At 38.2% G+C, this 15,719-nt stretch overlaps 3 protein-coding genes across 3 annotated transcripts; 2 read left to right on the forward strand and 1 right to left on the reverse strand.

Annotated features, from left to right (window-relative positions):
- Window positions 1-349: 349 nt before the first annotated feature.
- Window positions 350-9,678, reverse strand: LOC128864874 (odorant receptor 33b-like). Its single transcript, XM_054104631.1, has 3 exons — window positions 9,664-9,678; window positions 824-1,578; window positions 350-761 (listed from the first exon to the last, which is right to left on the reverse strand). The coding sequence occupies exons 1-3, from the start codon at window positions 9,676-9,678 to the stop codon at window positions 350-352; spliced, it is 1,182 nt and encodes a 393-aa protein (XP_053960606.1).
- Window positions 9,679-10,012: 334 nt separating this feature from the next.
- On the forward strand, window positions 10,013-11,209 carry LOC128864875 (odorant receptor 33b-like). The gene is made up of 2 exons (XM_054104633.1): window positions 10,013-10,731; window positions 10,795-11,209. Exons 1-2 carry the CDS (start codon window positions 10,013-10,015, stop codon window positions 11,207-11,209), a joined length of 1,134 nt encoding a protein of 377 aa, XP_053960608.1.
- A 2,439-nt stretch (window positions 11,210-13,648) lies between these two features.
- Window positions 13,649-15,100, forward strand: LOC128865021 (odorant receptor 33b-like). The gene is made up of 2 exons (XM_054104886.1): window positions 13,649-14,391; window positions 14,456-15,100. Exons 1-2 carry the CDS (start codon window positions 13,667-13,669, stop codon window positions 14,865-14,867), a joined length of 1,137 nt encoding a protein of 378 aa, XP_053960861.1. The 5' UTR covers window positions 13,649-13,666; the 3' UTR covers window positions 14,868-15,100.
- Window positions 15,101-15,719: the final 619 nt, after the last annotated feature.

Raw genomic sequence — 15,719 nt, forward strand, 5'->3', positions numbered from 1 at the left:
TTTTGTGTTTCAGATAAATAAAAGAGCCAACATGGATTACACCGTCCAGGTCCAGCGCCAGGAGCATGTATGGGAACAACAGAAAAACCAGTGAAAATCACTTTTTATGCAAATTAAAATCACTTTTTTCACGCATATGTATGGACTTATAGATGTATTCACACAAAGCTTCTCTAACCACCAATGTCAAAATATTCCTAAAAGTATCACCTTGCGAAATTAAATTTCAAAAGTTAACCATGAATTTCTCTTAACTATCATACAAACCGGCCTCTCATTCCGTCTCTAAACATCTCAGTCGTCCAACAGGCATTTTCCATGGAACTAACACCCGCCTCCCCATTCCACTCTACTTCATTCGATTGCACACCGCATACAACGAATAGGCCATCTTGCAAGTGCCCAAAAATGAATTCAGATTTATGCCAATGATGCCACCTGCCAAGGGGGTAATCGCCTGTAGCGAAAGTTCCATGAAAATGCGTTGATTCAAATTAAATTCACGTGACTGCCCAACCCAAGAACACTCGAAGATGGCAGACGGTAGCTGCTGGAACTCATAAATCAAGATGCTACCATAATAACAGCTCGGCAGCAACTCAATGGCCATACTAACCAAATAAAGTGCATAATAAATGTAGGAGAAAAAGTTATCCACATAGAATATCAAATAGAACAACACTATACACATATTCAAGCCACTAGAAATGAATTGCGCCATTTGAGTATGCGAAAGCGTGTCCTGTGTGCATTTGAAGATGCTGTAAGGAAGGAGACGAACAAAAATGAGTCAATGATTTTCTTCAACATTTCACCCAATCACCGCACCAACTTCTTGTGATCTTCGATACATTCGATTAATGCTTGGTTGTGTTGGCTCATCGTCTTCTTGCCATCCGCCCCCACTTTGGCTACACGCATCGCCAAAAGATGCACTTGTCCGGCTATAATACAGAGACTCATTGGCGGATAAATGTCATTGGCCAGATTCTGCACGATTAGTGTTGTGACACCAGCAAACTGATAAATCACCGCTGCGTAGAAGGTGAACGCACTCGCTTGCCATTCGAATGGCAGCCGCGCCGGATACATCAAACGACGTTCTTTGCTCAGCAGTGTAGCCGAAATTGCCGCAATGTTCGCACCTCCATAGACGACGGTGAATAATTTCCCTACATTCCATGCTCCCACGGCGAGTTCACGATGGAAATATTCGCGTTCATCCGCATCCTCGACACGCTTATTTAACTCGGCGAGTAGGGCTTGAACGTCTCGAATTTCTGGTAGTTGGCGACGCAGTAAATAATGTTTCACGCTGCTAGCAAAGCAAGTGATGGCGATGGATAGATTTTGAAAGAGATCTGCTGGTGAGGGATTGAAGAAGAGACCGACTATCAAATGCGTTGGGTAGAAAATGGTCACAAATATATTCACGAACACATCGTAGACGCCGCACAAGTATTTATTGTATGCTGTTGAGATGCCAAGTGCGTGCCAATAAGCCCAAAAGGCGCGATAAAGACTTACGGTGTCGGCGGGCTGAGCGTATTTTGACGGTCTGACTATATCTACTAAGAGCTTCCAAGCAATTGATGTAGGAGGAATATGAGATCGTTAATTCACTATGATAAATTTTACTTCTAGCTTCGAATTTATTTATACTGCACTTTATATTCTAAAGGAAATATTACAATTACACTGTTCAACAAATTTTGAAGTTTTCAAAATGCGCATGAGCGCTATTGAACTTAAATTTTTTTTTTTTAATTTTCCTTGCCTCTAACATTTTTTTATTTCCTTTTTTTTCTTACTTCTAAACATTTTGAATATGCGAAAAAAAAAAGTTTCGAAAATTTGAAGTTTTGTAAACTGAAAATTGATAATAAATATTTTTTTTCTTTCCTATCCCGAATTTTGTTTTAATTAAAAGAAATATAAAGTAAAAAATATGTTTAGTTTTTTTATTTTTCAAATTGCAGAAACTGAAAAATTAAATAAATAATTTTCTTCTTCGCTCTCTTCTTTTCAATTTTCCTTGTCTCTAACAGTTTTTTAATTTGAGAAAAAAAGCAAAAGAAAATGTATTGAAAAAATATGTCTAATATAGAAATTTTCAAAATGCGTAAACTTAAGGGGCTATATAAATTGTGTTCGACTAAGACATCGAAAATTTTTATGGCATATTCTAAAAGTACATCATTTTAAAAATATAAATTCAAAAATCATAAAGATCGGAGAACTAGAACGAAATTTACAGACCGTGGAAGCGCGCGACCTTTCTTGGAACGAGACGTGCACGCAAAACTTTAGACGCGATTATCTCGAAGTCGTGTTTTTTGAAAATTGCCGTCGCGGTGATCACTATTTATCAAAAACTATGCCCGATTTGCATAAACCTTTTTGTTTAATTTTTCGAAGTTACAACCTCGTGAATCTGAACGGATAACTTTTTATTAATATTTGCATAGTTCGCTGGAATTATGTTTTTTTTTTAATTTTTCAACCCCTCAAAAATCGTTTTTTTTTGGTGTAAGGCGGTTTTCATATCGAGAAAAATTTTTATATTGATTAGCTTTTTATAGCCGATTAAAAAAGCAAATTTTACATGGCCCACCCTATACAAGGACGGTTAGAGCTACACTAAGTTACTGGGACAAGCACATACACATGCGGCAATTATACAGTGAAAACGCGCGAAGAACTGTTTCTCCAAGAAACTAACATCTGCACATCTTTTCTTTCGCTTGGTATGCCTTAAAAGTATATATGTAATTCACAGAAATTTACCACCGGACCTGATTGATAGTAATTTTTTTTTTTATTTAAAAAGCATTTATGAGTATGAAAGGTGAGATGAAGGCAGCTGTTGAAAACCATTTTGAAATCCAAAGGATAATTTTTCAGTGGCATCAGGTGGCGTTATATTAGTGATGTGAAGAGTAAGTTCAAGTGTAACTTGGATTTATTTGATATTTATTTGAGAAATAAAATGTAAATAATAAATCACAATATTTATTTATCATTTACTTTAGCCTGCGAACTTAGAAAACGTGCCTCATATTATAAGTGGCAAACATTTTTCAAATCTGTTGAACAGAAAACTGCTCATTAACCGAAAACGGGTATACCCAGTATTTGCCATAAGCCTTAGTTTTCGTAGAACATTTGAAAATGCCAATATATGCATGAGATGTTGTTGTTTCTCATTTCTTTATTAACCCTAGAACACACACCCGGGTACAAATGTAACCACTTCAACTTTAAAGTGTTGTAACTTTTGAACCGCTATTCCTCTATACCGCTAACTTTTTTAGGATTTAGGAAGATTATTTAGTTTTGAGTTCAAATTCAAAATTTGAACCAGATCGGACCATTGGTTCAGGAGCTATAGCCTTCCAAACACATTATATACGTAAACACACACCCGGGATACGTTTGTAAAAATAGTAAAAATCCTCATAATAATCAAAAAAAACATTTTTTATATTATTTTTTTATTTAAAAAATTAAAAATATTCATTTCACACATTATATTATTGACTTTTAAAATGCATCTTATATCTAAGGAAAATCATGGCAAATAGAGCAATTTGTTGATGTGACCGAATGTTCAAGACACATTGGCTTCTTACATTTGGCGCACAACTTTCTGGTTTTTCTACGGCGTTTTTCCTCTTGTGCGTAACATAAATAGCAAGATCCGGACACAGGTTTTGGCGTGCGCGCTGCGGCAGATGTTGATGCTGCTGTTGACACCATTGATTCCAGCGGTCGGTTGAAATATGCTTAATAGCACTTTTAGTCGAAAAATTTCGCGTCACTTGACGATTTATGGCTCTGGCTTCAATAATGGGCATACACAATGCTTCAGCCAAGCTGCGCAGGATCTGCTTACACTTGTTGTTTGTTCTCCAAGGCAACATAGGGTTATTCAAATCGTAGACAATGTAGGCTGCAAGAGCTGTAATGTCCAACATGTTGAAGAACATCGCTAGTGGCCATCGTTTTGTTTGTCTTTGTGTTGGATATTCCGCAAACATTTGGTCCATTCGATCAACACCACCTTTGGTACGATTATAATATTCAATTATTTCAGGTTTCCCACTGTCAGCTATGGTTGAAAGCAAAATTACTGCTTTATTCTTTTTTGGGAACATAAGAGCACATTGTCACATTATTTCTGAAGCCAAATGTCGTTGAACCAATTGTCCTGTTTTTGTTCTGCTTCATTTCTTGAGGAATATATGATTTGTTTTTGCGCAAAGTTCCAACGATCGTGAGTTTCCAGGAGAGAAGCAGTTCTGCAACTGGCAAGGTCGTAAAAAAATTGTCCATTGTAATGTTTCGGCCACTTCCTTGGTATTTGGCAGACAAATCCTTCACCACTCGTTCGCCTTGGTTCGTTTCCCTATCAGTTTCTGCTTGGCCAGTATATATTTGTCCATGCAGTGGATATGCATTTGTGGCATCGCAAATCCACCAAACCTTGACACAATATTTAGCAGGTTTTGACGGTATGTACTGCGTAAACCGTGTGCGTGCACGGTAAGGAAATAATTGTTCATCAATCGTCAAGCATGAGCTGGGCTTGTAATGTGCAGCAAGATTATTGTTCATCATCGTCCACAACTCACTGATCGGTGCTGCTTTATCAGTTAGTAAGCGTGTTGCACGAGTGTTTTTATCGTCAAATCTTAGGAACCGCAATATCGAACAGAAACGGTTGACTCCCATTGTGGCGCGATATAAAGTATAGTTTTTGACGCTCCATAAATCTCGAACATGTTCTCCATTGCTATGGTTCGCACCAGTCATAATAAGTATGCCAAAAAATGCATACAGCTCTGTTATTGACACAGGCGTCCATGACTTAGGAGTTGTGCTTGGATGCGTATTGTTGTAAGCATTATAAGTTTCTTTTGCTAACTTATTTGTGTGGCGCATAATTATATCAGCCATTTCAACGTTCATGAAACATTTGAATGTTTGCTCTATTGACAACATTTCAGTGCATCTAGCTGGTCTAGAACGTTCTCTTATAATATTTTGTCTGAGTACCTGACGACTTACATTTGGTTCTTTCATCCACTCAGTACCATCACGTGCAACAAATTTTTCGCCACTAGCAGGTAATTCATTATTTTCTTCTACTTCTTCTTCTTCATCGTCTTCTTCATCATCCTCATAGTCCGCATAATCAGGTAATACTTCTGCGGCACTTCGCGAAACTTCAGCATCGTCATCAGCAATTTCAATGTCATTGAGTTGAATTTGTTCTTCATCTTCTGAGTCAAGGTCATAGGGAGCGTCATCGTCACAAATTTCATCAAATAAAGATTGTATATATGATTCTCGCTGTTCCTCAGTTAGTCTGCATTATAAAAAAAATTAGTATATGTTTACATTGTTGCTTATTTTACATTTTTTACCTTCTATATGCTGCACTTGATAAATATTCGTTTCTTCTTGAAGTCATTTCGTATCCAGTTATTTATAGTTTCAGTTATATTTATTTTCACTTATATTTTCACTTCTTACACTTTTGAGCACCAAAACAATAATGAAAATATCAACAGGCAGCATTTATAACAACACCTCGTGTGAAAACAACCCTTGCAGCTGCATATAAAATACAAAAACCAGTTGTACCAGTGTATTTGCTACCTACGTACCCATACCTTGCGCGACCTTTTTGCACATATCTTTTGAACCAGGTAGAATATTTCAATGAAATAAAACCCAAAATGTGTATTCGTTGTTACTCTACAAGTATATTATTATAAATTATATTATTTTGTTTTGCATTTATCAGGACAACAACAAAAACAAAAATCCACTGTTGCATGTCCTGACTTTATTTGCCCATATCGCTGGAACCAGTAGGAATATTCGAATGAAACAAAAGACAAAATACTTGTTATATATTAAAATATACATTTCAAAAAAAAATCATAGAAATCGGTTGAATAAGCATTAAAGAAACCGCGAAATAAGGTCCCGGGTACAAACGTATCCCGGGTGGGTGTTTACGTGGTATTTTCTGGATGTGTGTTCTAGGGTTAAACTACCTTAAAAAACATACTTTACAGAAATATGTTTTATAATTAGTTTTATAATTTCTGATGACGCTCAGGTAGCCACTACATATTTTCCGAATTAACGCAAATTCACGTTGCACAGTGTAGAAAAGAGCACTTAAAGTGGGTGTTGTATTTCCGCCGGCTTACATATTTTGTTTATGATTATACCATATAATTAAACCATAAAACCAACCGCTAATACGCGGGAATACTTAAATGTTAAACAGGTGTCGAACAAGACATTAACGAAGGCGAAAGGGTTACTGCCTGTTCAACGAATTTTGGTAGCTGCATATCTCTTTAGTAGCCGCTACAGTCGCACGTATTTATGCATGGAGTACAGACAATAGCAGCAGGCCATAATCTCTACGAAAGATATCAAAAATATGATAAAATTGTTGGTATTTATACGGCTAGAATGTGCAAAAAGTAATGCTTCTAGTGTTAGTTCTCAAGCCTTTAAATGCAAACCTTTGTCAATCCTCTCACCCACTTATTCGACTTTATCCATCAAAAGTCTTTCGATACCGATATTGTCAAAGTTGAAAAGGAAAATATTCGACTGATTTAATTTGAAAAAAAAATTTGCGTTATATGTGCATTAGAGTGGCTACCCAAAAGAATTTGTTTTTCACCGGAATTATAAAATTTATTATATTTTAGAACTTCTGCCAAAATATTTCGGAAAATATTACGATAAACTTGAAATTTTTGAATTGATTTTGCGCAACTTTATATCAGCCTCGACAGGCATTTTAAATTTTTCATTAACTTCGCTGCGATTTTCTGAAACCTGGAAGGTTGCTAATATATTGGTTGGGTAATAAGCTCGTTGCGTTTTTACCGAACACTTTTATTTAAACACAAAACAATAATTATGTCACTAAGTTAATCAATTATATATTTTTCGTTGCTGTTTATAACCTCTTCCCACCTCTCGACTAAATTTGTTGATACCGTTCCTTCAAAATCGCCTGGTCTAGTGTCAAAGAAGTTGTTGAGTCAGTTTTTAAGGACCTCTTTGTTATAGAAAGTAACGTCTTTCATATGGTTTGACAGGGAGCGGAAAACATGGTAATCGGTCGGTGCAAGGGCCGGAGAGTACGGCAGATGCTGAAGGACCTCCCATTCGAGCTCGTGAAGGAGTAGAGTTTGATCATGTCGATCAGGTATTTTCAGTCGAATAGCCTCATTCACGCGGTGTAGCTGCGCGATGTATGTAGAGCTCCTCGTGGACCGTGACATTATTTTCGAGCATTTCCCAGTACCCCATTGGGCTTGACTGTCGGCTTTGAGGTATCTCCTGTATATTCCTTTCTTTGCTTCATATTGTTGTATAGGCTCTATTTCTCATCTCCTGTGACGATTCGATACAAAAGGCGCTGTTTACGACCGCGTGTTGCTCGATGGCGGGTGATATACTGAGAAGCAATTTGATGGCGACTTTCTTTGTTCTTTCGTTGAGCTCGTGAGGCATCCAGGCTCCCAATTTTTATCCCTTTGAATGAAGGTGTCTGAGAATCGTTTTATTATGGCAGTTCATTATCTCTACCAATTCAAAACTGGTTTGGCGACCGTTCTCCTTCAAAAGTTAATTGACATGCTCTTCATCGAATTCAGAAGGCCTTCCGCTGTGGGACGTGCCATCGACTTCATTTGCCTTTGTTGAATTTTGCAAACTTTTTCCATGCTATAGACTCGCCTATTACACCTTCCGCAAAAAAGTGTTACTAATTATAAACTAAGGTTATAAACTAAAATTATTCTGCGCTCAATCCATTCGAGATCTATGCTGCCATGGCTTTATTTTTGTCAGCAGAATAATTCTACACACTTACACTTAAGTAAATATATTTGCAATCTTTTAAACTGTCACTCTAAAGTGCGTAGAAAATTGCTCGAACTTGTAACTAATCGACCACAAATATCCAAAGTTGTCCTTACAACTTTTTGCGAATTTTATCACAATTGATTTAAAAGAAAACCTCAAAATTCGACTGCTACTGCATAAAAAAGTACTAAGGATAATGCCATTTGCACAGTTTTCACTCCATCTGTTACTCTTTACCGCCTGACTTCCTTTCTCCATCAACATATTTTTTTCAAACGATATATGTTTGTATGTATGTGTTTACTGCTGCGCCTTACAAACGTTTGGACTAACTTTTGGTCGTATTTATACTGTTCGCAGCCTGCGTGTGGGTGTGTGTGTGATTTTAAATTCCATTTTCTGTTCTCTATTAATTTTCCTTTATGAATGGAAAAACTTCTTCACATGCTTGTGTCTGCTTCAAATATTTCGTGTTTTCTTCTGGCTACTACATTTATGCCACCAAATCTAATATGGGCGTATAATTCTATGCCAAAGTTATGTTTGTGTGGTGGTGGTATAATGAAAGTTGGAATCGCACAACTTTTTTTCATTAAACTTCTAGTCCAAATTTAAGAAACTCAATTTGCTCAAAGTCTCACCTACATGCCACAGCATAGATATATTCTCATATTTATTCAGCTGTAAGTTACCCTGCAGGGATAAGTTCAACTAATATAACAAATTTTTGGTACAGAATTAATACGACTTCACCAATTGGAATGCACTTTTCCATTCATGTGGCGATATCTATGCTCAGTGTTAAAGTCGAATTCGGAAATACGATGCATTTATTAACTGTGACTGCTGAGATGGTAAGTTGCTAGTTCGAGACCTCCTGGTAGATGATGCGGTTTTTCGCATTCTATATTTGAGAGTATCACTTTGAATTTTAGAAAACGTTAAATTATTAATAGCTGATTATTGAAATAAATAAAAAGAGAAACATTTTTTGCGCTTTTAACACTGTTTTTTACATATCGAAAAACACGTGCAGTGAAACACTCTTCACATATCCCACTGTACCGCGTCGATTAAAATTCAAAACCTACTTTTGAAAAGTTCCTGTAAAAGAGAGCTAAGTTTGGTTCTAAGTCTACTAAATCTGAGCCAGATCGGTACAAGTGTTTTCTCTGCCGCGTATGATGGCCAGATCTAATGATGGAAAATGAGTCCCAAACAATACAAATGGTTGAGCTCACCCAGAAATGCGTAAAGAGCAATAGTAAGGTTTCAAACATATATTGGCAAGCTTTATATTTTCCTAATTTTCAATTTTTTTTACACAAATAAGCCAACTACTTTCGTCTGTGCTTCTTAGCTTCCGTGCGAATACTGACTGAAACTTAGCTAACTTCAGAGACCTTCAAATCATTGACAATTTTTGGCAGTGCAATGAGTGGGAATAGTTAAGATTTTTTGCAAGTATGTTGGAAACTTTCATTGAAACATTGAATAGCATACATATACGAGAAAATTCCATGCAAAAATAAAAACTACTTAAATATTTGGCATAAACCATTTTTATTTTTCGACATAGTCTGCTTTCAACTTATATACTTCGATCTAGTCATTGATCCCTACGGAATAATAAGATTTGTCCAAGTCTAAAAAATAGCCATTCATCTCTGCAACCCAATTGTTGTGCATTCTTTGCTTGACTTTCTTCATTCAATCGAATGCCAAATAGAAAGAAATCGGTCATTTGAATACCTGGTTATTCTCCATTCTCGATCACTACTATATTGAATTGCGTGAGCAGGCGGCGCTTCCGCTTCAATTAGTGGTACGCACCCTCCTTACACGTGCCTATATCCTGGGAGTATTTTAAGAGTGTCGAATATTTACTAATTGCAGCTGCTATCGAAAACAGTAATTATGCGTATTAATTACATGCTTTCACATTGTAATTTTACAACGCCAGGACACAACTGCACACATTTCCCACCCTCTCCTAGTTTCTTAACCTAAAACAGCGACTTAAATACGTCAACGCATCACAAATGACATCTCACAATCTTTGCGTAATCCGATCGGTCAACAGGCAGTCTAAATCTCCGCAATGGACTTGCGAATCAATACAGTGAAAATATTTAGCCCTTTATTATTTTTCTGGCGCATTTTGGGTTTCACCACCAGCTGCAATAAGTACCTCATCGGCCTCTACGACGTATTTGTGACCATCGTCGTCACTCTCGCCTTTCCTGCGCATTTAATTCTGGGCGCAATATTTACTGACGAGCGAGAGGACATTTTTAGCAATTTAGCAATTGGTATTTCCTCAATTGCCTGCACAATTAAACATTTCATGCTACGTCCGCACTTACAACGAATTGTTGCTTTGAATAAAACTTTCCAACAATTAGATGAACGAATGCGAAGTGAAGAGGACACCCACTACTACATAAAATATATGCGCAACCGATCAGTTTTTATGATGCGTTTCTACGTCTGCGTTTACTTCTCGGTGGGCGTCATGGCGGTGCTTTCAGCTTTGTGGACTGGAAAAATACTATACCCCGGATATGTGATAGTGGACTGGCGCAGCACGACGTGGAAATATTTGGTGGTAATGCTTTATCAAACGTACGGCTTGAATATGGAAGTCGCACAAAATCTCACCAACGATACTTATGGGCCAATAGTTTTATGCCTACTCGCCGGCCATGTGCACTTGCTCTCCAGGCGTGTTGCGCGTATAGGTCATGAGATCACAAACGAAATGGATGAAAACTATAGAGCACTTGTGATTTGCATTGAGGATTACAAACTGCTAATGAGGTACAAATACCAATAGAATATTATAGTTCTCCTCCCATTCCCACTTTTTTTCTGTTTTCCCAGCACAACCAAGCGCGTGGAAGGTATCATTTCGAGCAGCTACATGGTGCAGTTCACTGCAGTTGGAATTAATGTCGTGGTTGGTCTCGTATATCTGCTTTTCTATGCGGATAATATCTTCGCTTATGGCTACTATATTTTTCATATTTTGGCCATAATGATCGAACTTTTCCCTTGCTGCTACTATGGCAGTTTGGTGCAGGCGGAATTTCATGCGCTGTCGTATGCCATTTTCACCAGTAATTGGTTGACACAGCCACGCCCCTACCATCGCAATCTTATTACGTTTGTGGAGCTATCTTTGATGGATGTCACAGTAACGGCGGGTGGCATGATGCGGATACATTTGGATTCATTTTTTAAGACCTGCAAAATGGGCTACTCCTTTTTCACCGTCTTGCAGAGTCTGAAAAAGTGATATGAAAGTGAAGGCGTATCGACTAGTGGCAGTTGTGTAGTTTTTCAAGGAAATTATCCAACAGGGTGGCGCAAAATTAGTCATCCTTTCGGAAGATTTATAATTTTTATAAATGGTGTCGTACATAAATCATATTTGACACTTGTGAACTAAACAGCTGCCATGTACAAACAGTCAAAATAAAGATTTCCATCACGCAAAGAAAATTTTTGTTTTTTATTTAGCAAAAAAATTTATTTAATTGGCGCAAAATTAGTCATCCAATAATATTTGTTTTTAATACATATAAAAATATATTTTCTTTTTTATTTAGTAATAAATTTTTATTCAGGTGGCGCAAAATTAATCATCAAATTTGCTTCTGAATATAGTTTTTACTAAATGCAAATATATAAAAAAATACAAAAAAAATGTCTTATAGTTTGAATACTTTATTTACTAAACAAAAAATAATATATTTAGAATAATTTCACTATGAAAAAACAATAAATTATTCAAAATTTATTAATTTACTAAAATTATTTTTTATTACTCACTTTATTTCGTTGTTATTATTATTTTTAAATATATTTTTTACTAAGTACTAAGTTTTATACAAAAGCACATTGGACGGTTAATTTTGTGCTAACTTGTATATGTACGAGGTGTGTTTAAAAAGTAAAGTGAATTCTCAAATTTCGCAGACAACGTAGGTACATTCGATTTTGGTTTTTCTTTGTCTTCTTGGCAGATAAGTTCTGATTGCAAGTTTACAGTTTCAACTATATGGCATATTTAGATTGTCTAGTCTTGGTTCAAACCAGTGCGGGGGTACACTCCTGGAGTTTCCTTCCAAATGCAGGTCTACTCGAATTTAACTTATCGCGCAGTTCAACTCAGAACTTGTTTTCGAATTTGAGGACTTTAGTGATATCATTTCTGGGTGGCAGCTACAGGCTCAGCAATTGCATGTTTTTAGAAGACTTTTGCTCTACCGAAACTTACCCTGGGTACGCTTGGCTGATTGCTAAGTGACTACTTGAAGCGGTGTCAGCTCGAGCACCACCTCCATCTCAGCTGTCCGGCGGCAGTTCCGTATCATCCCCGTGATGCAAACGTATGCTAAGCGCTGAAGCTTAGTTAGTGCTACCCGCACAGTCTAAAGAGTGACTCATGTTGCGCAAGCGATCGCATACGTTTTCATTTGTCTTATTATCAACGGATTCCGTTGTTGGTTAGCAAGTGAAGCAGCTCGTCAACTACCGGGCTCAACATAAGGGGTGATAAGACTTCCCCCTGCGTACACGCCTTGCTTGTTTGGAGCTGGATAGCACTGTCCGGTTTCAGTTATTCTTTTCTGTACCAGATGGGTCTCTGCACGTTCCTCTTCTCTAGTGCATGACATACCCCCGAGTGAGGGGATTGTCAGAAGCTCCCTCGATATCGAGGAAGACGCAGAAAACTGCTCCCTTACAGTCAAAGGTACTCTGGATATCCATACATAGCTGAAACAGCGCAAGACCCATGGTCCGATTTGTGTGAATAATGCATATGGAATAAGATGGAACCACGAGCTGTATGCCGACATCGACCTAGTGAGCGAATGGACAATAACGCTCTCAAGTTTGCCGCTCTAAGTTGGAAACCAAGTCGACGACCTGACCACCCTTGGTATTTCAGACTGGAGTCAACGCGCGCAATGCAAAGGCGATTGGCGTAACATTTTGGTGTCGGCCAAGACCTACCATCGGTTGCAAGTAAGTAGGAGAATAATTGGTCTAAAGGACTTAGCCAGTAAATAGTTTTTTTCCTACTTTTGGTATAAACCCACTTCTGCTCCTCTCCACACTGTTGGTATTAATGCCAGCGCGAAATTGTCTCTATTCCAACGAGACGTGGTGTAATTAGCTCGCTGCTTTGCTGTAGTACTACCGGGCGGATTCCACCAGCCTCCGCGATCTTGTATGAGCCTCTTTGGTTAGAGGTGGTTCGACAGTTGAAAAAAGTGCTAGCAAAAGTGTATTATAAATGAAGAAGGCTACTTTGAAGGAGGACCCAATGGATATTAATCAATAAATATTTTTCGAGAGTACCAAAAAGCCACTTGCTTGTTAAGGAAACTTCGCCATTCATATTTGTGGCTTCAAATTTAATTAAGTCAATGAAATAAAAGTTCAAAGCATTCTACTTAAAGTACTTCCATTTTGTAATTTTTTTTTTTCGTCGTTTGCAATGCAATATAGAGTGCACCAATAAATATCCCACAAATTGCGCCCAATTATTATCTTCCCATGAGTGTACGAAAAGTCAAGTTTGCAGCCCATATTAGCAAATAGCTCCACGCCTTCATTCCTTAATTACAGCCTATAAAAGCATTTTCGCACTAATGACTTTATTGATTCATATAAAAAGCAAGAAAATTTGCAATATTTCTCTATTAAGTTATTTGGACTCGCATTGAACTCACTCAGCCGCAAAATGCTGATGCGTCAAATCGACACCATAGCCATCTTCCGTCGCCTATTCATCACATGGCGCGCGCTGGGCATCATCTTATGGCCATTCAATAAATATCTGCGCATTGTCTACGATTTGTTGATGACCATTTTCGTTACCTTCGGCTTTCCATTGCATTTAGTGCTGGGCATCATTTTCAGCACCAATCAGGAGCAATTCTTCATCAATCTGGTCATCGGCATTGCGAGCGTTTCGTGCACCTTAAAGCATTTGTTGCTGCGATATCGTCTCAGTGAAATGCTTATGGTAAATGAAATTCTTGCACGTCTGGATGAACGCGTGCACACCAATATGGACTATGACTACTACAAGCGCTTTATAGAGCGCCCGTGTAATTTTATGATCAATTTCTTCACGCGCTGCTACTTCGCGGTCAGCATAACGGCGCTTCTCACGGCCTTAGTCACCGGCGAGCTGCTCTATCCCGCCTTTGTGCCGCTGGCCTGGCGTACCTCGATTTCGCAATATATTGTGGCCATACTGTTTCAATTCGCGGGCGTTTCGCTACAAATCGTGCAGAATATAGCTAACGACGCATATGGTCCGGTGGTGCTATGTATGCTTTCTGGGCATGTGCACCTGCTAGCGAATCGGGTGTCGCGTGTTAGCCATAGCAGCGAAGAAAACATCGCAGGAAATAGTACTGATTTAGCACTTTGCATCGAGGATCACAAACTGCTGCGGAGGTAATGTGCCACTAAATGTACAGTGTGTTTCATATGTCAGTGATCATTCCCGTTTTTTTCACAGCACCTCCAACACAGTGGAGCGCATCGTCTCGGCCAGTTATCTGGTGCAATTTGTTGGTGTTGGCATCAATCTGTGCATTGGCCTCGTCTATTTGCTTTTCTTCGCTGACAACTATTTTGCCTACGTCTACTACAGCCTACACGTAACGGCCATAATGATTGAGTTATTTCCTTGTTGCTACTTTGGCAGTATGCTGGAATGTGAATTTCACGATTTATCTTATGCAATTTTTAGGAGCAACTGGCCTACTCAGCCACGCGCATTTCGACGGAATGTTGTTAATTTTACAGAGTTGACGCTAAGAGAGGTCACCCTGTATGCGGGCGGTATGATACGAATCAATTTGGATTCCTTCTTTGCTACATGTAAAATGGGGTACTCATTCTTCACCGTTATACAAAGCATGAAGTAAAGAGAGATGAGGTGAGATCGACAAGGGGCAGACTCAAAAAGAAAAGAACAAATTGCAAATGGAGGAAGAAGAATGAAGAAAAATTAAAAAATCTTAAAAAACACAAGTAGATTCATATATCGTAGTTCGTAATGCAATAACTTATATACTAATTAGTGGCACGCAGTTTGAAAAAATTTAAATAAGAAGCGAAGCTCTTAAAACTCTGTGTACGTTTCAAATGTGACAAATTTGTTTCTACCCCAACTTTTTTATTCTATATTACTTATTCAGCTGTCACCGTAAAGGAATAGGTTTGTGTAATTACATAAAACACCAACATTTTTTTTTAACGGTCGCCACTCGGTAGAAAATAGTGTATTTCTGGCATGAAAAAGCTCCAAATAAAAAACATCGGAGGTAGCATTAAACTGTTTGTGAAAAAACATCAACAAGCACACCACTGATGGAGGAGCTCTGCCAAAAACGCATCACAGGATGTACATTGTTGGATCACCCTTTATGCTTCAATAGCTACTCAAATAACTTACACCTAATTAACACTCAATATGTACAAATAAACATCCTTCTTCTTCTTCTTAATTGGCGCGATAACCGCTTACGCGATTTTGGCCGAGCTTAACAAAGCGCGCCAGTCGTTTCTTTCTCGTGCTAACCGGCGCCAGTTGGACACACCAAGTGAGGCCAAGTCCTTCTCCACCTGATCTTTCCAACGCAGAGGAGGCCTTCCTCTTCCTCTGCTACCACCAGCTGGTACCGCATCGAATACTTTCAAAGCCGGAGCGTTTGTATCCATTCGGACGACATGACCCAGCCAACGAAGCCGCTGGATCTTTATTCGCTGCGCTATGT

The sequence above is a fragment of the Anastrepha ludens genome, chromosome 5 (assembly GCF_028408465.1).
Source record: "Anastrepha ludens isolate Willacy chromosome 5, idAnaLude1.1, whole genome shotgun sequence".
Taxonomy (NCBI): Eukaryota; Metazoa; Arthropoda; class Insecta; order Diptera; family Tephritidae; genus Anastrepha; species Anastrepha ludens.